At 35.9% G+C, this 23267-nt stretch overlaps 1 protein-coding gene across 2 annotated transcripts in view; it reads left to right on the forward strand.

Annotated features, from left to right (window-relative positions):
• The first annotated feature begins 44 nt into the window (after window positions 1–44).
• The window catches only part of CWC27 (CWC27 spliceosome associated cyclophilin), a 96100-nt gene continuing 72877 nt past the window's right edge, over window positions 45–23267 (forward strand). Inside the window, exons 1-10 of one of the 2 annotated variants that reach the window (XM_064736079.1) lie at window positions 45–376; window positions 1046–1142; window positions 2670–2782; window positions 3962–4105; window positions 4824–4922; window positions 5080–5183; window positions 6156–6225; window positions 8625–8704; window positions 10979–11012; window positions 14903–15078. In XM_064736079.1, the coding sequence (XP_064592149.1) occupies window positions 335–376; window positions 1046–1142; window positions 2670–2782; window positions 3962–4105; window positions 4824–4922; window positions 5080–5183; window positions 6156–6225; window positions 8625–8704; window positions 10979–11012; window positions 14903–15078 (959 nt within the window). In that variant the 5' untranslated portion in view covers window positions 45–334. The remainder of the gene's footprint in view (window positions 377–1045; window positions 1143–2669; window positions 2783–3961; window positions 4106–4823; window positions 4923–5079; window positions 5184–6155; window positions 6226–8624; window positions 8705–10978; window positions 11013–14902; window positions 15079–23267) is intronic. The other variant, XM_064736078.1, reaches the window with a different exon arrangement.

Below are 23267 nucleotides of genomic sequence, written 5' to 3' on the forward strand. Positions count from 1 at the left end.
GCGCACCCCCGGACCGTACCACTCCCAGGAAAGGCAGGGGGCCTCAGCACCTCTAGGGAGGGAGCCACGGTGGGGGACCACAGATGTGTGGAGAAACCTTCGGGTCTTTCCCAAGACACGTTCTTTCTCAGTGAATCTCGGAGAGGCGCCGGGCGAGGACTCATTCTTTCATCCTTTCTTCCGGCTTGTGCAACTTCATCCCCCTCGTCTCCGAACTGCGTACAGGCGCCCAGGATGTCGGGCGGCTCGGGGCGGTAGGAAGTGTCGGAGGCGAAGGGGGTTCCGCGTCGGTCGCTGGGGAGGGCTCACCGGCCGGGCCGGTCTTTTCCTCACCATGAGTAACATCTACATCCAGGAGCCGCCCACCAACGGGAAGGTGAGGCTTGCGGGGTGAAATCCTGAAGAAGTTGTGTGTTGTTGGATTATGGGGGGAAAGCGAGATGAACACGTGGTGATTGGGGGTGGCGAGGTCGTTGTTTCTGTGGCGGATTGGTTTGGTTAAAGTTACTTCTTTGATGCTGCTGGAGTCAAAGCATGAGGCGTGATGCATGATGTCTGGAGACATACAACAGAGCAGTCCTCGGAGACGTAAAATAGAGGAGTCCTCTCTTCCCTATTATATCTTACCTCGTTCATTTTGTTATGAACTCTCACTGAGTGTAATGATGTTCCTTGTAAGAGTTATACCTTTGGGTATTTATGGGTTTTGTTTTTTTCCCATGTTATTTCGTTATAAAAATGATAAAGGGTATCTTAAGTTTCTATAAAGCATCAGCCATGTCATGTTATGAATGTTATGTTATGTATATTATTACAGCTATATTATACATCTTTATTATACTTTATATTTATAATATTGATTCAGAGCTGTATCTCAAGTTCTGGAAATGCTAGTTAGAACTAACAGTAGCTACCTGATGTGCTTAAATATATACCAGTCTTACAAATATAACAAATTCAGATTTATTTTTTTAGGCAGATATACTTTTTGATCAGTGACTAAGTTACAATAAAACTGAGGCTGCATTTATCTGTATGTTTGTAGGTTTTGCTGAGAACTACAGCAGGAGAGATAGATATAGAATTATGGTCAAAAGAAGCTCCAAAAGCATGCAGAAATTTCATCCAGCTGTGTATGGAAGGTAATGACTGAATGGGATGGGAGTTGTTGAAATTAATTTCTGTGCCATCTTTGGTCCCTTTCTGTAAAATGAAAGTCGTGATTATGTTTTGACTTTAGTATGTTAATAAGTTTATTTCTCTTTAGGAATTATTAATTAACAGTCAGACAATGTTCTTCAAGGTTGCCAATGAAGCTGGTGGAGAAAAAAAAGAAAAAATTTTTAATGGTTTTCTCAAATTAAGCTGACAACATGGTATTGAAACATTGTCTTTCAGAGTCTTGAGAGGCCTACTTCCAGCAAATATCTACAAATTATAGCAACTTCAGTGTGTGAATGAAATGACAGTGATGCCTTATTGGATATTCTCCAAAATTCTCATTTCTGCATCACAATTTACACTACCTTTTTTTTTTTTTCTGTGAGTGCTCCTAATGTTTCAGTTACTGTATTTTTTTTGTTGCTAAAAGCTCTGTAAAACTTTTCACTGAAGTGGTGGGTACCAGAATGATAAGCTCCCTACTGAGAAACCTGGAAAAAAATCTGTGAAAGACTTGATACCTTTATATGTTTTCTAACTTGCGTTATTTTCCCATTTACGCATTTGTAGAATTGTGAAGAGTTCTTTTAGCCTTCATCTGTTAAACAAAAATAGCAGTCTAGGCTTTGTGCCTCCAGCACAGATCCAGTCTGTTTTGTCCAGTCTCTTTTCCCTAATTTTGAGACTTTTTGCAATGGTAAAAGAATTCCTTAGCCCATGATAAAGGTTCATGTATACTCAGTGGGCTTTATTTGCTTTCTGATTTTTTTTTTAATTGCTGCGTAGCATCTTGTACTTGGTAATACATTTAAGTATTTCTCATTAATATCCCAGCATATAATAATCCACGACTGTGTCTACTTATGCTGCAACATTTGCACACCCTACTTTGTTTTGCAGCATGCTGCAGATTTATTTTTTATTATTGTTATATCAACCAGGGTTTTGGTTCAGGTAATTTTTTCTTTTCATTCCTCTTGTTTTCTTATCATCTTGTAACCTCTGTCAGATAAATAGATAAAAGAAGATAACTTAGAGAGAAAAATGTACCACATATTTCATTCTGCAAAAATTATAGGTTTAGGTACAGTATAGTAGTATAGGTGATGAAAAGTGTTCTGTGCTGGTGAGTGAAAGTGCAAATCATCTGTATATGGGTATTGCTAATGTTGCATGTGAGATCTCGTCCAGGATAGAGCACAGTATTTCTAGTTCTCCTTTTAAATTGGTGTATTTCATAGTGTCATTACAGTAATAAAAACTTAAAAGCTGAAAATACTGTAATTCTTCAAGATCATCTTGTCAGTGATGGGCAGGATTTTTTGCAAAAGAAACATGTGACACCACAGGATGTGATCTTGTAAGTCTGTGGAAAACAGAAGGGAACCAAATAGAAGCCAACAGTGGAATCTAGTTTCAGTATTTGCTTTCTGGAACTTCAGTCTCTGGACATCTCTGCATGATCTATATCAAAGTTTAATATCTTATTCTTTTTTCATTTTTTTTAGAGTATTACAATAACACAATATTTCACAGAGTAGTGCCTGGCTTTATTGTGCAAGGGGGTGATCCTACTGGTACTGGATCAGGAGGAGAGTCGGTCTATGGAGCTCCTTTCAAGGTGTGTATCTATAACTGACACATTAATTTGTTTTGTATCCTCTACCCATTGTTCTTCCTACCAAGTTCTGAAAAATCAAATCTTATATGAAATGCATACATGTGCAGTAGTTGCCTTCATGTGCTGCTTCAGTGTGTTTGAATATGCTCTTCTAAATTGAGAGTTCTTAGACCCAGCTATGCTGGTATAATGATAAACCTGGGGGCTCAGCAGCTGTGTTCTGTTCTGCCTGTTTTATTTCAGGTGGGGCAGGCACCTTTAATTTGTGACTGAAGCTGCAAAGCCTATTTCTGGCCCTTCCAACTTCTTGCTGCTAGACTTTTACATCTAGCATGAGCCTGAGGTTTGTGGGAGGGAATGGTACCTGAGCAGAGAACAAAGCAAAAATTACCTATATTGTAGTAGCATTGCTGCTTCAAAGTAGTGGTATCTCAGTATTGCAGTGTTTAGCATTGTGATAGTACTGTGGTATTCTTCATGTTCTCCTTGCTTTGAAAGGAGTCCTATTTTGTCTTCTTAATTCCAGAAAATATTCTTCCTATGGATTTCTGCATTACTCTGCTATTACAACCTGTTATTGCATCATTAGTAACCTTACATGAATTAGGATTTAAATTCATTTTTCGCATAAATACAGTAATTGTTGTCAAGAATAGTATTTTTGCAAGAAATGTATGAAATGCAGTTACTTTTTAAAATGTTTTTTATTTTCTTAATATTAGGGGGATAACAAATGCGTATAAAAACAATGAATAACAATTGATTTTTAGGCAATGAGTGAAAAAAGATAAAATTAACAAGACAGACTTAGAATTTTTTAAATTAGTAATGTGTCTTTCTGTTACTGATATTTAGTTTTTAAATTTGTTTGTGGTGTGTTTATGGTTTCTTTTGAAGATTGTTCATTGTTTGCATTATTATTGGTACTAGGGATTAGAAATACTGACTAAAAATAATTTTTGCCACTCATAGTAGGAACTTCTAAATATAATTCTGGTACTGAGTTTCAAAATACTTGAGATTTATTACTGCCTGAACTCAAAACTAGCAGCATTTTTTTTCTGTGTGTGCATGCTGATGTAAGTGATCTCACTCCTATCTCCTATCACGCTGCAGCTAAAGGAGTGAAAAGATAGTTTTATACTGAAGTTGTTCTCTTTTCTGTCCTGCCTTTACCAGGATGAATTCCACTCACGATTGCGATTTAATCGAAGAGGACTTGTTGCTATGGCCAATGCTGGGCCCCATGATAACGGGAGTCAGTTTTTCTTTACATTGGGTCGTGCAGATGAGCTTAACAACAAGCACACAATCTTTGGAAAGGTCTGTCACATGAATTGGAGTCCCAGTTTAAGTCTGACAGAAGCTGCTACAAGTTTCTCTGAAGGCCAGTTTGGTATTGTTTGCTGCTATGTGCATTTGAAATTTATTTTAGTGCTTCTATGCTCTCTCCATTCTCTTTGTTTCCTATATCTGGCAGAAATCTGTGGATTGTTCCTGTTATTATCTGTTTTGCTGTTGTTATTCTTCTAGATTGTATTTTCATCTTGTGCTGCCTTTAAATAATTTTATTTGTATTATTATGCCTCTATTATTATTGGTTCATCTAATATTAATGACATGTTAGAAAATTCCGTTTAGAATTAATTTGATTCTAATTACCCAAGAAAAATCAGGATGATGAAAAACATGAGATGAATTTGCCACTCTCATGATTTACTTAAAAGAAAATAAAGCAAATCTTTTTTTATTTCAGTGGTTTTCATTTTCCTGTGTCATAGCTCACAGTAACACTTCAACTTCTTCATCTGCCTACATTCTCAAAATTACCTGTATTCCTTTAACTTTTCCCATTAAATTCAAAAACCCAAACTTTTGTACATTGTACTTGCTGTCTTTTAGAAATCTTACATGCTTACAATATTTCCTATAGCAGTTGTACTTACAAAATTTTTTGCATAGTAATTGCCTTGTATTTTGCAGAATAAATAACACAAATTACAGTCATGAACTTTCAAGCCTTTCTTTGTAAATTTGCCAGGTTACAGGGGATACAATATATAACATGTTGCGCCTGGCTGAAGTAGAAGTTGACAAAGAAGAGAGACCTCTCAGTCCACACAAAATAAGAAGCAGTGAGGTATGTTCTGTTTTGAAATGGGACATTCTGAAATTCTTTTGTGCATAGTGTTCAGAAAATTTGGCTTGTCCTTTTGCATATTGTTTTAAAGTATTGAGCTACTTAATGACAAAATATTTAGTAAAGGTGTGTTTAAAATAACTGTTTTTTTAAACAGGTTTTGTTTAATCCATTTGATGACATTATCCCACGACCAAACAGAAAACTGAAGAAAGACAAACCAGAGGAAGAAACTAAAAAGTCCAAAGTAAAAGGCACAAAGTAAATATATGCAACAGAAGTGGTGGTTCATTTTCTTTCACCTTTAATTTTTTGTAGCTTGGCAGGTTTTTACTTCCATTTCTGCCTTTGAAGCACTTCCTTGTTTCCAGCGGGTGAGGTCTTGCAAATCTAGTTCCTCTGACTGAAATGTTCCTGTGCATCTGCTGAGCTGTAACTGTTGCATGCATGGTGATAGTTTGTTGAAAATAATAGAAGGTAGTTTGTCTTTCCCATGTCCCACAAAGTGCAGTCATCTGACTGAGACAACACTGCAGGTGAAACCTACTGGTAGGAGTAACTGTGTCACAGCTCAGTTGTTTGGGATTTTTTGAACTTATTTTATCAGATACCATTTCTCCCCACTGAAGACCTTAGCAAGAGGCATTAGACATTTTGACATGGGAAATCTTAGTTTCTCTGAATGAAAATTCACAAACATGCAATAGAAAGTAGTAGAAACTCTAAAGTGGGCATGCTGTCAGTTCTGCTGCATAAAAATAGAACATGTTGCAACTGACTGGTTCCAACAGTGTGAACAATTAACTCTTGAAATATAAGTTATACCTCATAATTTTTTTAATTGCATTCTGTGAATGAATACACATTTGATACGTTTCTGAGCTGTCATATCTTGAAAATCTTGTGTCTTGAATGCTTCTCTGTTGAGAAAAGAAATACAACAGAACTGTCAGCTGGGAAAGCAAGTCAAGACAGGATTTCTTAATTTGTGTCTTAACTAATGCTTTGCTATCCTTGTTTTATCTCAGGAGTATAATACAACATGCTTTTCTGAATATTTATATTTTTTTGCAAAGTAAAATGCAATAGTTTCTTGGAATTGGTACATTTAGCAGGATAAAAGGTTTTTTTAAAAAGTCATGTACAGCACAGCTGTCATGTATTTAAAGTTAATGGAATGTTAGAAAGACAATATTTAAAATTTTACTAGGAATTTTCTTTTTTCTCTTAAAGAAATTTTAATCTGCTTTCCTTTGGGGAAGAAGCTGAAGAAGAAGAGGAAGAAGTCAGTAGAGTTAGTCAGGTATTTTACCAATTTATCATTATTTGTCTTTTTAACCTAATTACCTTTTCTGCATGTTTATGGAAAGTTTTAAAGTTTTGAGTCTTCTTCTTATGTTTATATTTTGAACAATAATAATAGCAGTTCCTTCAGTTTTTAGGATTCTGCTGTTACAGCATTTTGCAAAAACAGAAGTTTTTAGTTTTCTTGATTTTGAGAGTACCTTCAATTACTGCATGGAATTTTTACATTTCTGTGAACAAGAAGTTTCATAGTATAAATCTATGTTTGCTGTTTAAAAGTCATGGAAGCAATGGAAGCAAAAAGTTGTCTTTTTCAAGTCCTTTATTTATGATTGCAGTTATATGGTAAAATACTTGAATACTGAGGATCATTTTATACATTTCCAGCACACGCTTAGCTCCACTTCCTTATATATATTCATACATCTGTGAAGTGTGGTTATTGTGGAGAAAATAGTCCATTGTCATAATTTAATAGTGCACCATAGTGAAATGTTCACATTCCAGGATTGCACATGTAATCTTTGGTCTAACATTTCCTTCCCTGATTTGGCATTTAAATAAGGCTAGTTTAAAATTTTCTTAAATAAATTTCTGATTTCATTTATACTGCTGACCAAGCTGTTTGCTAGATTTCTAGGCTTTCTACACCACTTCAGTTAGTGATCAGACTACATGATCCTGCATCCTGTAGCACATAAGTGAAAAAACAGTTGTTAGTCCTCAGAAGTTAGCTAAAATACAAAAAGAAAACAGTGAGTAATGATGGACAATATTATAGTAATGTGATATCAGTCAGAATGATAGTAGAGATTTATTACAACAGCACCTTTAACTGTTTTTCTTTTTTTTTCAATTTACTGGTCAGACAAAATTTACTTGTTTAGCTTAATATGTTCATCTACTGTTTTGCTCTTTCTGTTTATCTGGCTTATAATACTGGATTTGATTCAGTTGCCTGGACTTCCTTTCTTTTCATGCCAAATACTAGGTTTCAGTTTAAAATTGTCTAAATAGAATGCTTCTTTCATTATAAGCCGAGTTCCAGTGTTTTAAGGCTCTCTTTCAACTCAGCCTCAAAATCTCATCTGCCTATTTGTCCTGACTAAAATCTGCATTGGTTGTAGCTAGATAATTAACCATAACAACTCTTTATGAAGAATTTATCTTCATTCTTTGTACCAGAATAAAGCCTTCTTTTTGATACCTCATTGTTTGTTCATAATAGGCCTAGATCAGTGTCTCTAGTTCTGGTCATTATCTTAATCTGTTGAAGTTGAAGTACATGAATATCAGCACTAACTTGCATTCTCTGTTTTTGATAATAAAAATGGAAGGTCAAAGTTGTTATTGAGATCCTTGAATCCACAAAATCCTATGAACTTTATGGGGGTGCTAGATGCAGTAGGTCTTGCTTGTTTAAGAAGGGCAGAGAAGTTCTGGGTGAAACCCCTCAAGCTATGAACCAGATCAAGGCTGTTAGTGCAATCGGGGATTTGGCTGTTGATCAGTGTTAGCCTTCGGTGTCCAGGCTGCTCATTGTCTGTACCTGCTTGGAGCACTGTGCCATACACAGCCCCACCACCCTCCAAACACACCACCCTTTCCTTAATGAAGGAATTATCTTTTCATGTTGCTGAATGTGTTAGTCTTTGTTTTCTACATAGTAAAAAACTGCAGTTGCATTTAAATGACTAAGATTTTTGTCCACATGTCTAATGTGTTCCCAAAAGCATTAGACAATGCATCTGCAATGGAGACATTGACAGTACAGGTCACAATACAGACTGTTCCTGTAACAGAGATTTTCAGTCTGATTTTTCTCTGAAAATTAAGAATATTTTTTTCAGGTTAGCATGTAGAATGCTTTCTCACTGCAGTCTTTCTGCCTGAAGACCTTATGTGTTAGATTTATTTGACTCCTTGTGTCAGTAAATGATTCTTAAATTATGTGTTCTAGACTGATGTATAGCAGTTAGTTAATTTCTTTTTTTTCCTTAGGGATCTAATTAGTGCAATTAATAAGTACTATTTTATACATGGTGGTTCTTTCAATTGTCATGTGTCATTATTGGGAAGTTAAGTTCTAACCCCTTTATTCACTTAGGTGTATATGTGCTAGACCTACCATCTTTGTGATGTGTAATGATTGTACATGACTAAACAATATCTTTTTTTTTAACTCTCTCTCTGTCTTTAAAACTAAGTGCACTGCTATTGCAAAAATAAATCTGTGGAGTCAGTTTGAGGTTTCTCTTTCTTCTGTTCTTAAAAGTGTTTATACTTACTGGATAGACTAAAGCTAAAAAGAAACAAGTTGTGTTTTTCTTACCATAATCCTTCTTCACTATCTAACCTCTTAAACTGAAATGAATAATAACTTTTTTCTTTTAACAGAGCATGAAGGGAAAAAGTAAAAGTAGTCATGATCTCCTGAAGGATGATCCACATCTTAGCTCAGTTCCTGCTGTCAAAAGGTTAGTATGTGATTTCCAATATCTAGAACAGATCTACTTTCAGTATGTTATATCCAATTATGCAGATGTATACTCATGAGAAATGTCAATTCACGTTACTATTTAAAAAATTAAGAGTGCCAGTGCTAGATCAGACCAAATATTTTTCTAACCAACTAAGCTGTCACCACCACTGGCCCTCAGTGGATGCCCAGTAGAGTGAAAGCAGTGCAAATGTAAAGTTTATCTGAGTAGTTGCTCAGCTTCCTCTCAGGTTTCACCTCAGAGGACTGTCAGGTTTTGATGTGGTTCCTCTATTTAGTTACCCTTAATAGAGCTCTTCTCAAAGTGTATGTTAAGTCTCTTGTAACATTGTTTCAGTTCACCAGGTGCTCTTCACTACCAGAGGAAGTATCTCCCCTTTTTGTTCTGAATCTGAATGCTACTAGTGGCATTTCCTAAGTTCTAACTCACATTCTGGAAGAGACAGTGAGCTGACAGCCCCTTTTATACCTCTCTTTACCACAGTCCTTTCTTACTCCTACTATCTCTTTCATAGCCTAAACTTTTAAAGATACTTAAATTTTCTTCATGTTGAAGATGTTCTTTGCTGTGATTATTCTAGACGATTGCTTTTCCCAACCTTCTAACCCTGCTTATGCTTGAAAATATCTTTTTTTTTCCAAATCTAAAGAACAAGCAAAATATCAGGTTAATCATAAATCTGCATGCTTTAATAAACTCAGTTTTCTTATCTAGTTTTAGTACTTTATAAATTCTGGTTTTTAACCACAGTTGAGTTATAAAGTGAGAAAATTCCATGAAAATATGTTAACTCCGAGAATTTGCTTATCTTAGAATCCTAGACTAGCTGGTTTGGAAGGAACCATTAAAATTTATCACATCTAACCCTCCTTTTAGTGAGCAGGGACATCTCCAGCTAGATCAGGTTGTGCAGCACCCCATTCAGCCTGGCCTTGAATGTTTCCAGGAGTGGAGCATTTACCTCCTCTCTGGGCAGCCTGCTCACCAGTGTCTCACCATCTATATCATAAAAAACATCTTCCTTATGTTTAGTCTGAATTTACTCCTTTCTGGTTGAAAACCACTACCCTTTGTTCTTTCACAATGGGCCCTCCTAAAAAGTCTGTCCCCATCTTACAGACCCATGTTAAGTATGAAAAGGCTGCATGCTATAAGGTGTCCCTGGAGTCTTCCCTTCTCCAGGCTGAAACAATCATGCCTTTCCCCATTGGAGAGGTGATCATCTTCATGGCTCTCCTCCAGAGTCCCTCCAGCAGGTCTCTGTCCCTCCTGTGCTGTGCCCCCAGAGCTGATGCAGCCCTGCAGGTGGGGTCTCAGCAGAGCAGAGCAGAGGGGCAGAATCCCCTCCCTGCCCTGCTGCCCACCCTGCTCTGGATGCAGCCCAGGACACAGTTGGCTTTCTGGACTTCAGGTGTACATCATCAGCTCATGTCCAGCTTTTCATCCACCAGCACCCCCACGTCCTCCTTGCTGGGCTGCTCTCAGTCCGTTCATCCCCTGTCTGTATTGATATCAGCAATTGCCCTGACCCAGCTGCAGCACTTTATTAGTTAATGTCATTGATTGCAACACTGGTTGCAACACATCTGGAGTTTCTTTAGTGATCTTGATTACTTATTGATTGCTTTGAGCACACTTCAAAGCCTTGACTTCTGAGACTTATTTAATAGTCCTTGGTTTTTCTGTAGCAAAACTTCTTTTTTTTTAATGTGGGCTAAAATAGTTCAGGGGCCCTTATTATTAGTTTGTGATAATTAACAGTGGGTGTGTTAGCCTTAGTGTGTTCAGATAGAGTTCTTTTTTAATTCACCAAGCTGTAGCTGTATAATGAATTTATTTAACTTGATGTTAAGCTTCAGTATCAGTAAAATGCATCTTCCAGAATATAAACTCGTTGCAATGAAATGCTACTAAGTTTGATAAATGAGATCAAAAACATCTCAACTGAGTTTTGTTGGTTTTAACTGTACATATTAGTGTTTTGCTTGAATAGCTCAAGACATGCTTAGGATATCTCCATTGTATGAATGCTCTTGTTTTTAAGCTTTTTTAATTAGAAAAGATTGTGATAGTCAAATGATTGAAAATAATATTGATACTTTTAAAATAAATGCAAGGGTGATACAAAGTAGTAAGTTTACTAAAATTTCAGGTGGCTAACAATTTTTTTATTTAAGAAATGTTGGGTTTTAAATAATACTTTGAATCTCCTCTAGCACTTCAAAGTAGTTCCTTTTCTTTTTCTTTTAGTGAAGTGGCAAATGAAGAAGAGGATTTGAGTGAGGCAAGTATTATTTTTTTTTACTACTAATTCTTTGTTTTTTACTGTGGGCAGATAAGATTTCCTTTGGGGAACAAATGTTACTTTAGAGATCTTTAAGAACTAGCACAAGTCAGATTTCTGGCAAAAGTGTGAAGGCTCTCAGGTTTGGCTATTCACATCAGGGTAGAATTAGCATACTACCTGCTACTTTTATAGAAACTGATGGTATTGTATTTCAGTATTTAGTAGATTAGTTATATAGGAATATATTATATGAGTTGTGTACCACAGGGTGACAAACCACCAGAGTGATAAAAACCCTGAAACTGCTTCTTAAACAATAATTAAAATCAAGTTTGTCAATTGCAATGTTTGAGGGTAAGTCTGCATTTGAGTCAGAGTCCTGTTTGAAAGATTTCTTCAAGAGAACACAAACTCAGTGAATTATTAAATTGTAGCAGTGAAATTGTTGGAGACTGTCACCTCTGAAAGACATGGGATTTGAATAGTCATGCAGTAACATTGAACTAAATACAGAGGCAGTTTAAGTACAAGGAAGTTGTTGTACATGGTGCAGGTAAGCATAAGCTTGTTACCTGAAATATGTCTCTGTCTCCAGCCATAGATCATGGGAGTACCTCTTTATATTGCTGTTGAGATAAGGTTGGAATATATGACTGGGACTGTAATCTCCCATTGATCTAATTGAATCCTGGAAAGTACTGTTTTCTGTATCTGTCCATCATGCACAAGTATTAACTATACTCTGTGTTGACATAGTGGAAGTAAAGGAAGAGCACAGTCTGTCTCATTCACATGCCTAAGAAAACAATCTGCTTACATGCTTTTCCTTTTTTCATAAGGCATAGTATGAATTCAGGCTTTTTCATTCTTCTCCTTTGTAATTCCTGCTGTATGCAGGAGCATTTTAGTCTTAAAAGGGTTTGGAGAATGCTATTTTATTAGTAATTCTTCAGATATTCAAATATCTCTTTCTAAAACAAACTGGATTTGGGGAGTGTAGAACATGGATTTATTAGGTTGAAGAATAAAAATTTAAATAAATATAATAACTAAGCCAAAGTTGGAAATATGAAGGCTTTTTCTCATTTTTTCCTGGGAAGGTGTTCTCTTTAGATTTCATTACATTTAAGATTTTAGCTAAGATCTAGCACTTCAGGCAGTTACCTGGGTCTTGTGAAGTAGTACTATTATTTTATGATCTCTTAGAGTTATTTTAGTTAACACATCACAGGATCACTTCTGCATTTACACAGCTGAAACATGTTGGTAGTTTTATTGCCAAACCTGGGAGCAAATAATTCTTCCAGATCTTCCTACTTCCCCCAGCCTACCAGCCCATAGCATGTAAGAGAGTCTCTTGTTCTCTAAGCACCTGGCCTTGCTGTTCATGCTATTAAATACCATCCTGTTTCTCTTACTGCAGTCCTCACATTTGTACGTTTAATTCTTTGAGACAGCCTTTGTATTAGCAGTACCTCATAGCTATTTGTTAGGATTCTTTTTGTGCTCAAGTCATTAATGAAAACATTATATGAAGTGTATTAACAATTTTTTTTCTCACCATTGTGAGAATGTCACCACAGTGACATTTCTTTTGTGCACAATTTCTTTTTCTCTCCCTATTTGTCTGTCAGTTGCTGAACACTAAGTTTCATGCAGTACTATGTGTAGATAAAATGAATTATCCACCCCTCAGTTCAATAATCTCCTTAAACGGGAAAATCATATTACATATAGTAGCCAGTCATTCTGTCACAAATTGTCTCATTACCATTTTTATTTTCATATTAAGGAGGAGAATAGGACAACTCCACCCAGCTAATAACAGCAGTTAGAAGTAGTACAACTTTCTGTGTCACATGGAGAGCAACTATCAGCCAACAGAACAGCCACTTCCCTTTTGAGGTGCCATGCAGTTCAGTTTGGATTGTTTATTCTGTTGTTAGATGTTTGTTGGTATCAGATGGACTTAATGAGAGAGAGAAGGACTGAAGGAAGAGGCTAGGTAGGAGAAAAGAGTAGAGCGGCAGGAGGGAACGCAGTTGAGGGGGAAGAGCATATCCTATTTTCTCAGTGTTTTTCCAGAAGAAAAATGGTGAAATACTTTGCAAACTGAGGCTGGTGGGTGGTTTGAGAAATAGAGGTTTTAGCCAAGTGAGACAAGTCAAAACATTTTGTCTCCCCAATTTTAACCCTCTTCCTGTTACTCAGATGTCTGCAAATTTTAACTAGCTTACTACTTAGCAAATGCTGTTTTTCTAGAGTTGTGCATTTTTATTCCAAAAGTTTTGCCCAATTAACTGTGTGTAAGTGAAATGCTTTTACCTAAGCCTTAGTCAAATCTCCACCAGGAGCCTGTCTTTATCCTTGAATGTTAAAGACTTCGAACACAGTCCTGTCACTTTTTTTTTTTTTGGACTTCCCTCTGCTATTGAGGTTTGTAGTCACTCATCTCTCTGACAATTTATCATCTAAGCAAATCTTCTACAAAGTTTCATTATCTCCTCTGTCAAACAATATCTTTCTGGTAAATTAAGGGAAATGCTGATCCTGTTCCAGTTTTCTCTTCCCTGTTAAAAAGGAACAGGCAAAACTCCCCCAACAATTTTTCTGTCCTTTCATTGGCAAAATATTCAGCTGTTTTACTGTGCTAAATATTCAGAGATTTCTGTCTTATTTCTGACTGGTCTTGTCTTGTCTAAATCTTGAATCTAAGCATAGTAGTCTAAAGATTCCTAAACAGTGACTCCACTACAACTTCTGAAATCCAATTGTTGATTTTTCTCTTCTATTCCCAAATTTTGCTTCTTGCTGCTTTTACTTTTTTTTATTCTTTCCTCCTTCATGTTTGTGGACATGATCTTCATGCTATTCTTCCTCCTGCCTGTATCTCACACCCAGGACATGTACATGTTCTTCCTTCCCAAGTGCTTACATTCTGGCAGTCTCCTGGATACAGTTAAGTCCTCTGGCTTGCTATTTCTAACTGTCCTTTCTGTCTTTGGCTAAAATTAAAATCATGTGGCATCTTACACTTTCCTTTTGCTGATGAGCATCACACCAAAGTAAATGTGAAAAGATACACCATGTCATCTTCAAACTGTCATTCTTCAGTTCAGGTTCATACAGACTTCCTTCTTCCATGAAGGAGATAGTCAAACTTAGATGCCTTGGTCTAGTCAGGCTGCTTGTTCATTCTCCATCTATTTCTCCCTTCAAATGTCTTTGATCCAAGGTGCTTTATCCCTTTTGCCTACCTGTGCTAGGTATGGAGGCCTGAGGCCTCTCCTTTGACCTCTGTAGCAAGCTGCAATGATCAGTTCCACAGGTTTTCACAGCTTATGATCAATTATGATCAATTCATTAAGCTTATAACAATTTCACAGGTATGATCAATTTAGTATTTGTAAATTCCCTAATGGGAGCTGATGATCTAACCTCTTCTATCCCATCATGACTGAAGTATACCCATGTGGTAGGGAGTTAAGTTTTTCTTTCAGTGGAAAATGAAGGATGGTACCATCATGTCTCAATACCATTGAGACAATGGTATCGTGTCAATCAAATTTTGGATTCATGAACAGTGGTATGGGTAATATCACCTGCTGTGATGTCATCTACAGAGCTGTAAAAGTTAATAGTCTAGAATAGACTGGTTTAAGTTTTTTAACCCTTACAGATAAGAAGTAATTTGTGTATGGAAAAGAAACTGTCATGTTTGTAAATTTTTGTTACCTCTGTAGCAAATAAGGATATATTGTTTGAAGTTTGCTTTTTTCTTGGAAGAGATTATATTTGTAAGAAAAAGATTTCCATATTTATTTCCTTATTTATCATTCTGTACTGAAAAGTATCTAAAGTAGTTTTATCATTTTAAATCAATAAAGGATGAAGAGGAACATTTTGAAGATGCTGATAGTGTTGAAGATGAAGCTGCTAGTAATGAGAGATTTCAAATAAAGGAACGCATTGCCAAGAAACTCAAAATTGATACAAGTGAAAATACTAAACAGCAACTTCAAGAGGAAGTAACCAAGACAGAAAGGAAAACAACTAGTCGCAGGTAAGGATTGTGTTGTTTGGTAGATGTTTTTCTTTAGACTGCTTACAGTTGTAGGATTTTCATAATTTATTTATTCCTTGTATAGGAGTTTTATTTTTCCCTGTGTCTTTATGTGTATTTGTCAGTCTTTACTTTGTCTTTTTACTTTTACTTTGTCTTTCTTCTCAGTTGTAAGATTGAATTTAGCAGTTCTTTACCTGTGTTAACACATAGTAGTAACACATAGTAGCTGCCCACCACTGAGACTCACAGAAAGGAGAGTCATCCAGTGAAGTCTGGTATGTCACAGTACTCACCCTGCAGTGTACCAACTTTCCAACGCTGCAGCAGTCACATCCGTTTTTCTCTGCAGACATAACAGCATGGATTCCTGTCATGTAATTTAGTTATGCCAGTGTTTGTGAACATCCCTTCCAACTCATATGATCCTTCTTCTCACCACTTTTCATACTGATCATGATGTCACAGGGCCTGAAATACTTCTTTTGTCAATTGGGGCCACCTGTCCTGGTTTTGTCTTCTCATACCTCCCAGGCATTCCAGTTCTCCTGCTTTCAGTACAAAAAGCAAAAAAGTCTTTGGCTCTTTGTAAAACAGCTCTGTGTTCAACACAAGTCTAAAGCATATCCTCATGCTGGGTACTGCAGAAAAAATTGGCTCTACATCAGCTGAAACCAGCATGAAACACTGATTCTGGAGCACTAGATTTCTATTTTTCAGTTTTCGTTTTTCTCAGTAAGAGCAGTACATATTAGTACATACAGCAGTATATATAGCATAAATTGCAGTACATAAAATAGAGTATCATGACTTTATGCTATGTTAGATATAACTAGGTATTTTTTTAAAGAACATGTACAAAACCTCTTGTAAAACAGACTTCCTGACTTTTCTTTCTGTTGTCTTTGAAGTTGTGATGTGTTGCTTTGGGAATTGGTGGCTGTAGTATCGCTGCTGTAGACAGATGGTCCCAAAGAAGTAGAGATCAATGAAGATTATGAATAACTTCAATCCCAAAATCTGGTTACTAGTCTTGTGGTTGAGATTGATGCAATGTTAAGCTTCTGAGACTCAGTGAATTGTTCTTGGTTGGGGAGAATAAACAATTACCGTTCAGCATTAGATAGCCATATTCAGTAGGGCAGGCTTAGAAATTTGAAGGTCTCTAAGAAAAGCTCTCTCTGAAAAAGAACCTTGAACTATGTGGCAGCCAAATAACTTCTTTACAGCAGCAAAGGGCTTTGGAATCTGTACGTGTTTACTGCCTACCTATTCGTTCAACTATCTGTGCACCAATCTGTTCAATTTTCCCTGGGGTTTTATTAGAATGGCTGCTGGGAACAAAATCGACTAAGGTGGAATAGCAAGTCTGTAGCATGAGGAGAATACGAGGCATGAGGATACCCATAGAAATGAGGTACAAAAAGCTTAAGCTAGCATCATGTTATAGCTAATTTTAAGAGACATTTGTGTAGTCAGTCTGTAAGCTGCTGGCTCTACATGTGGTAGGTCAATGTGCTCTTTTTGTGGTTATTCTGTTCTTTCAGGGAAGCAATAGTAATAGTATTAAAGCCAAATGGGTTATCTTAACTCAGAAGAGGGTTTTATTGGTTGCATTTTTAGCAGTTGGGAGCCATAGCCTTAGGAAATACTGCTTAGTATCACAAGTAACATAAATTTCTAGACTTACTGTTTTCCACATAATTGTCTGCAGTCCTCTGGCCTGAAAATCAAAGGCACGATATTGTTTGTTATAAATAATGTGGTTTTACATTTGAGGTCTGTTTAGATAAAGTAAGATAAACAATATCAAGTTTCATTGTCTGAAATAGTGACTATTTTCTCAGTGTACTGGCAACGTTCAATAATATACACATGGATGTTCACCACCTACTGTACTCAAAGCCTGTGTTGATCAGAGGCAGAGATGTGTGAGGTGTAAATATCAAACAAAAAGTTGGACGGACTATCCACAGCTTGAGGGTAATGTCTACTGACATCATAGGGTGAAGGAACTTCTGATATCTATCAAAATTTCTTCTAATCAGATACTTAAATGTGCTGATAGAATAATTGAACTTCTAACAACATTTGTTTCAGAGTACCGTTTTTAACATGCATGATGTCTTCTGCAAAACTGTATTCATTTGTATCAGTTTCTTTTAATCCAAATGCATTTGTGAGGTCTGTTTTAGAGAAGCAGTATGGAAACAATAGATACTTTCTCAAATTCATGGTGCTGAGATCCAATACCATTTCTAAATGCAACCATACTTGAAGTGCTCGAATGGTAAAGTTAATTTTGGTCATTTCAGTATGCATTTTAACCTCTTCTGTATATTTTTAAAATAGCTTTTTTTTTGACAACTTTGTATTAGATAAGGAAACTTGAGAAAAAGAGCCTCCCAGTCATTCTGGCAAGTTGTTAGAGAAGTTCTGTTGGTATGGGGTTTTTTAGAAAGCTTAAACCTAAACTTTACCTTAAACTTGTAAAACAGCTACTTACATATAGGAATGTTTAGAGATAGAAGAAGTGTTTGCCATCATTGCGTAAGTAATAAAATTTCTCAGCATTGCATTAGGTTTGTAAAGTGGCAGTGGCTTGAGATGACCATCTGAAGACTTTAGAGTAAATAGCCCTCTTGTAGTCTGGTAATTAAAAATATTTCTTCTACATTTCTTTTCATCCTGTAGGTGGAGCTCGGATGCTACACATTTCTGCTTACTAGCTTTAAAAATTTTCAGTGCTTATTGTTTGCAAGACATGCAATGTGGGGTGAAATACAGTGGACTGTACAGTTTTTCACTGTATAATCAAGTTCATTTCAACCTTTTCATGGGTGTGATATTAACACATGTGATCACACCTTTGATTTCACACACCTTTTCATGGGTGTGATATTAAATGGCAATATGAAATAAGTGCTTATAATAGCTGAACAATTGAGGAAGAGAAGCTGACTTTTTGAGTAGTTAATATCATTTAAATTTAATTTGGCATTTCCTCTTGTATATTTTCTCTTAATAATCCTATAATTTGCTGTTGAACTAAGTAATCACATTTATTTTGTTTTGCAAACTATTACCATCCCAAGGAGATGAATAGTAGTAAATACTACTAATTATAATACTAATTTAATAATTATTGAAGTAGTTAATAGTAGCTCTATTAGCACTCCTTTGCATTCCTGTTATTTTCTTATATCCATTTGCTTGTCATGGGTAAAATAAATCCTGTGAAGCTTTACATATTTTCTGTGCATATATAAGTAATCAGTTCCTTCATCCTTGAAGCAGAAATGTGTAACAGTTTTTAAGATGTGCTTCCTAAGGCTTAGCTTTTTATTGAAAGACAACATAAAATAACTTGGACAAAAGCTTACACCCCCACAGTCCTGTCACCTAGACACAATCATAATCAAAATAGTTAATAATGCCAGGCAGGGTTTCAAGTTCATGCTAAATCCAGTTTAGACCATACAGTAGAAATTAAATATTGTCAAGACACCTCAGCATTTTCTTGGCATCAACATGAATAAACATTGCCACACTGAGCATGCGAGTTTGCTTTTCTAAGGTGCTCATATAGTACTGTGGTGTGGAAAAGCCAAAGGTAATCTTACATGATCACATGGAAATCTTGTTTAAAAGATCTTGAAATCAATTTTTTTCTCTTTATAAATCTGCAGTTGTTATAAATTATGAGTTATGTGCTTTATAAATTAATAATTTATGCTGAAATATGTTGTTTTAAATGTGTTTATTGCGTGATTGTTACCTTGTGCTTATAATGCAAGCATTACACAGTGAAAAGTAGTAAAAATGTGTATTTATATGTTTCTACTTACTTAAACTTAATCTAGTGTCTCATCTTGTGTTCAGCAACTACTTTTCTGTCAATGTTGGCTGTTAATAAATATAATAATGTGATGCAAATACCATATATTTAGAGCTACTTATTTACTTTGGAATGTTAAGTTTTACCTGTTTCTATATTAACAGATATATTTCTTCACAAAACTACTATTTTAAATTTAATAACTGTACTTCTAATCCTACCAGCATTTTCTTAAACTAATGGTAACTTACTATCAGGCTTTGTCCAGCAATAGTTTGTCTCCTGGTTTTCCAGTTTAGCACCAGAAAACAGACATAATATGTTAGTCAAATTGGCTTTTGAGGTTCTGAATAGAAACTCTTTTTGCAACTGGCTTCAAACTTCACTGTACCTAGAGAACTACTGCTGTTTTCATACAGCATATTCAGGTATTCTTTTAAGTGTTTTAAGCCAAATGAGACAATTAGATAAACTGTGTATCTCATGCCATAATTTACTGCCGGTTACCCTTGTATTGAACTCACTGTTTGGCTACAGCTGAACTGGAAAGGCATTCAAATATAATTTTTTTTTTAGATATCAAGAGAGCATAGTTTGCTCCATTTTTAATCAGTGAGTGTATTCTCTTCCAGTATTTAGATACATGATTCCTAATGGTACCTCTTCCAGTTTTACATTTTAACTTGTCTGGGTTCAGCTTGTAGCCACTGAATTACTTTTTGCTGTGCCTTTTTCTGAAGTTCACTTCAGCAGGATGTATTTTCTCTTACTTCTACCACTTAAATTCCAATTGAGTCCTTTCAATAAGCTGTAGACATTGAGTTTTTTCTGGCCTTCACAGTAAGAATTTTTTTTCTCGTCTTCAAATTACTTTATGGTTTGGGTTCCTTTCCATCTCCAATTTTCCAACATTCTTTAAATCTCTTTCATCATTAATCTCTTACTAGCTTTAATAATGCTGTATGCAGAGAGCAGCAACGTTTTTTTTTTACTTCCCCTTCCCTGTTCATTCACAGGTTGACCACGTCAGCCCTTCTTATAAGTATTCAACTGATATCACTTAGGTTGCTTGGGCTTTTCAGTTTCTTTTCAGTCATTGCTCTCTGAGAATTAGTTTGTCATTTTCTCTGTTTTTTAGTTGCTAGATTTTGGCAATTAGATATTCAGGTTTTGTTTTATTCAGCAGCCCCAGGTTGCCTAGCAGTCCTGATATGACAGTTTGCTACTGTGACAGTTAGTGCAATTCACTACTAATGGATTTAGTAGAGTTCCCTGGAGTGAATAGGTATATATCTACTCAGTGGGTTATGTGCCTCTGGCAACTACTTTAAGCAATAACTTTGTAATCTAATTCTTGAAGATGGTCTTTCGGCCTATTTTGTGTTGCTATTTTTTTGAAGACTTCCTTACATGTACGTACTGGGAAGCACATTTTCAGCTTTTTTGGATTGACTCTAAAATTAGCCAAGTTAGTAGCCAGTCAGGAACTTATGCTTAGTTGTATTAGGAAACTCCCTGATAGCATTGTGTCAAAATTTATATGCTACTCTGAAACCTAAATTTCCCCTCTCAATTTTTTCACAAAATGAAACTCATTGTACTCTGAAGTTTAACAATGCCAAGTGCAAGGTGCTGCACCTTGGTCAGGACAATCTTAAGCACAAACGCAGGGCATAAAATGGATTGAGGGTCACCCTGAGGAGAAAACTGGGGGATGTTGGTTGGCAAGAAACTTTACAAGAGCTGGACACATGCATTTGCTGCCCAGGAAGCCAGCTGGGCTGCTTCAAAAATATGGCCAGCCAAGCAAGGGAGGTAAGACGTGTATGGAAGAGGGTAATAAACTTTTTAGCAGGGTCTGTTGCGATAAGAATAAGAGGCAATAGTTTTGGTTTTGGTTTTTTTTTTTTTTCAAAAAAGAAAGGGTTGATTTAGATTAAATTTAACAAAGATGTTTTTTACAATGAGGGTGGTGAAATGCTGAACTGGCTGTCCAGAGAGGTGATGGATGCTCCACCATGCAGTTTGTTCAAGGTCTGGCAGAACAGAGCTCTGAGCAACCTGATCTAGTTGCAGATGTCCCTGCCCATTGTAGAGGCTTGGAGACAATAACTGTTAACCATCCCTTCCAACCCAAACCATTCTAAGATTCTTCCTCTTGAATCTCCTTCCAACCCAAACCATTCCATGGTTCTGTATCTCTTGTTAAGGCTAGTGCTTGTGTTTCATGGGGAAATTGTGAATACTTTTATTTTATTAAAAATCATTAATTCTGTATTTCAAAAAAGGTTTGTTCACTCTGTGTTTAATACGCTGCATTTGTTTGGATGTTCTTTTAAAACTAGGAGCCATCGTTAGTAATAAACTGGCAAAACAGCTTGTGTTGTTCAATTTTAATTTAATTTGAAGCGGGCCATTTTGACACTAAGTGTCCAAAGCTTTAAACAATTTATATTTAAATTGATAAATTACAGCTTCATGCAAAAGTAGCTATTTAATCACATACTGAAATAACTTTAAATAATATTGAGTAAAATTTTACTAGTATTTCTGTAAGAGTGCAAAAGCTCCTATAATGATGAACTTCAAGACAGCAAATAAGCAAGTCCTATTTCAATTCAGAGTTTTGAAATGTTTTTCTTAAAATCGTAACTTTCAGTGGCCTTTATTACACTAAACATATTTAGGACTGTTCTAAGTGTTCTACTTATTGTTCTTCAGTGGTTAATATATTTCCATTTCTGTTCTATCACTCTTGGTTTGAATTGTTATTTGAAAAGCTTCTTGGAGAAGTACTAGGCATTGAAATGTGCTGATACATATAGAGAACAACATGGCAGTATTTTAGTCTTTTTATTTTGTGTCTTGATTGAACTGTTTCCAAGCAGAATTTTATAAGGTTAGTTACTTGCATTAGATACAGTATGTCAGTATTTCTTAGTTCTTCATATTAGACAGTTTTTCTTGTTCATCTTATAAATTCTTGAGAAGGTATTAGTTCAAGCATGCAAACTTGGCTGCGAAGACCTGACAAGGTTGTAGGAGATAATGCAAGTAGTACCTTACCCCTACATATTTTCAGTGTGTACCAGAACAGTGCTCTTTCACTAGAGAAGCACTTTATGGAAATCTGAGCAGGACTCAGCCTCAGTGAAGGGGTAGAATTTGGATTATTATTGAAAGTAATTCCATTATTTATAAATTGACTTTACAGCATAAGGACAGGGAAAGCACCTGCCAGTTGTCAAGATCAACACATTTTTCAGGCATTACGCTGTAGTTAAAGGTGCTCCAACATACAATCCTCGTCTCACATGCCAAACTCAGCTTGTTCTCAGAGCACAAGTGGGGCTCTACCTTTGAGGAGTTCTGGAGATTATGTCAGAAATAAAGTAGATAAAATGTCACATGCCTCCAGTGGTTTGCAGATGGGACTCTCCTGAATTTTTAATACATTTAACATTGTTTTACCAAAGAGTGTAACTTGTGTTAATGCTACCTTGTGTTTTATAGCCACAGCAATGATATGCAGATATGCATAAGCTGAAGCTAACTGAAAACTTTTTTTTTTTTCTCCTGTGGTGCTAAGAAGAAGCACAGACACTAACTGGTAGAAATTCATTGGCTAGGTATCAAAAACAGTGGGAATGGAAAGTAACCTGAAAAGAGGAACTTATTTTTTATGTATTCTTTTAAAACCCAGTTTTGAATGTGTTAATACAATAGCAGTTCTAAGTTTCTGCCTTTAAGAAGGTATAAATACTTCCACATATTTGTAATTTATAAACTGAACTTTCTCTTTGCTTCTGTTCGGGAGCTCTTTGGCATCTATGAGGATGTCTTTATACACCAGAGCCCCAGGAAAAGAATGTTAGGCACTTTTATGGTGCTTCGCTTGATACTGACTATGGCAAATGTTAAACTAGAAAATCACACACACACAGAAATTCACTACATGTAAAGACAAAAAAGGAAGAGACTTAGTTTTATATATTCCAAGTGTCTGAAAGAAGGGAAATGTTTTCAGAGTATTTTGGTTTGGTACTGATATCCTAATTTTGTAATTATATTTTATACAGTCACCCACAGGTCATGCATTCTTACAGTCATACTTACCTACATGTCAGATATTTATTTTGATAGGATTCTACATTAATTCATGTGTATTTTGTATGCTTTGAGTGACTTGTCATAGTATATAAATTCAATAAGGATTTGAAAAGAATTTGATTTGGACTGGAATTTGATAATAATTTTGTGGTATGAGGATGAAGGAGAGAAAAGAATATTTTGGTGAAAACGACAGAAAACATTCTTACCCTTGGGATTGAGCGACTTTTTCTTTTTAAGA

The sequence above is a fragment of the Zonotrichia leucophrys genome, chromosome Z (genome assembly GCF_028769735.1).
Source record: "Zonotrichia leucophrys gambelii isolate GWCS_2022_RI chromosome Z, RI_Zleu_2.0, whole genome shotgun sequence".
Classification (NCBI taxonomy): Eukaryota; Metazoa; Chordata; class Aves; order Passeriformes; family Passerellidae; genus Zonotrichia; species Zonotrichia leucophrys.